At 50.5% G+C, this 1,098-nt stretch overlaps 1 protein-coding gene across 1 annotated transcript in view; it reads left to right on the plus strand.

Annotated features, from left to right (window-relative positions):
* Positions 1-3: 3 nt before the first annotated feature.
* The window catches only part of SLC7A14 (solute carrier family 7, member 14), a gene marked incomplete at its 5' end in the record, with an annotated part of 15,121 nt that continues 14,026 nt past the window's right edge, over positions 4-1,098 (plus strand). The window contains one exon of the mRNA XM_009586871.1: positions 4-183. Coding sequence (XP_009585166.1) covers positions 4-183 — 180 coding nt within the window. The remainder of the gene's footprint in view (positions 184-1,098) is intronic.

The raw sequence follows: 1,098 nt of genomic DNA on the forward strand, positions 1-1,098 counted from the left end.
CGGCCACCGCCCAGGGTGCCAGGCTGGCCAAGGTCCTCACCACCCTCGACCTCATCTCCCTCGGCGTCGGGAGTTGCGTGGGCACTGGTATGTACGTGGTGTCCGGCCTGGTGGCCAAGGAGATGGCAGGGCCTGGGGTCATCGTTTCCTTCATCATCGCCGCCGTCGCCTCCATCTTGTCAGGTGAGTCACGTGGGTGGGTTTTTGAGCAACGTGTCATCTCGTGCATCCTCTGGCTCCAATCATGGGTGGACGCCTGGCAGGACCCGTACTCAGCAGCACAAGCTATAAGAAGGTAGTGACTTCCCCATAGACTAAAAACCCCTTTCCCACTGGGCTTACCCAGCTCATGGGTCTGTCTCTCATTGCCCAAATATCAGACCAAACCTTCTACTGGGGGCCAGCAGCCCAAGCATAATTATCCCGATGAGCTGCTGATGGCTTCCCTAAGGATGGAGACTATGGTTGATATATTTTGAAGCATGTGAGAGTTTTGCAGCACGTGTCCCAGGCAGAGAGAGTGGCCAAGCCACAACATTGGAGCAAAAGCACAGCGTGGCTTGTGGGAAAACCCCTGTTTCAACAGGAAGAATATCAGTGGCTTGGGTAGCACCGGGGCCAGCTTCTTTTGTGTGGACATTGCTAACAGCTAACAAATTCCTCAATTAGTTTTGGAGTTTATTTTATTGGCAGGATCACTCTTTGAATTTCCAAACAAAAAAAAACAACAAACAAATGTGCGGAGAGAGAGGAATTATGTATTTTAGTGAAAAGCCGGTGACTTCCATCTCCTTCGTAGGAACCCAGCTGAGCATATGGCTCGAGCTGCGGTTTCCACATGAAGCCAGTACTGCTGGCATTTGTCCTTTCCAGATCAGTGCTAACACGATGATGTGATGTTCCTGCTCTCCCTGCTCAGAGGACTTTGCATGCTGTGTCAGTCTGGTATCCAGCTTTTATCCACGGGTTGGATAAGGAAACTTGAGTAAATGGCAAAGGGATTTGATAGAAGACAGGAACAGCAAACACAGCAAAATGACCCAGCTCGGCTTTTCAAGTATCTGGATTTTTGTAGTGGGAGGTGGAAACACATCATGC

This window comes from Fulmarus glacialis, unplaced genomic scaffold (genome assembly GCF_000690835.1).
Source record: "Fulmarus glacialis isolate BGI_N327 unplaced genomic scaffold, ASM69083v1 scaffold3741, whole genome shotgun sequence".
Lineage (NCBI taxonomy): Eukaryota > Metazoa > Chordata > Aves > Procellariiformes > Procellariidae > Fulmarus > Fulmarus glacialis.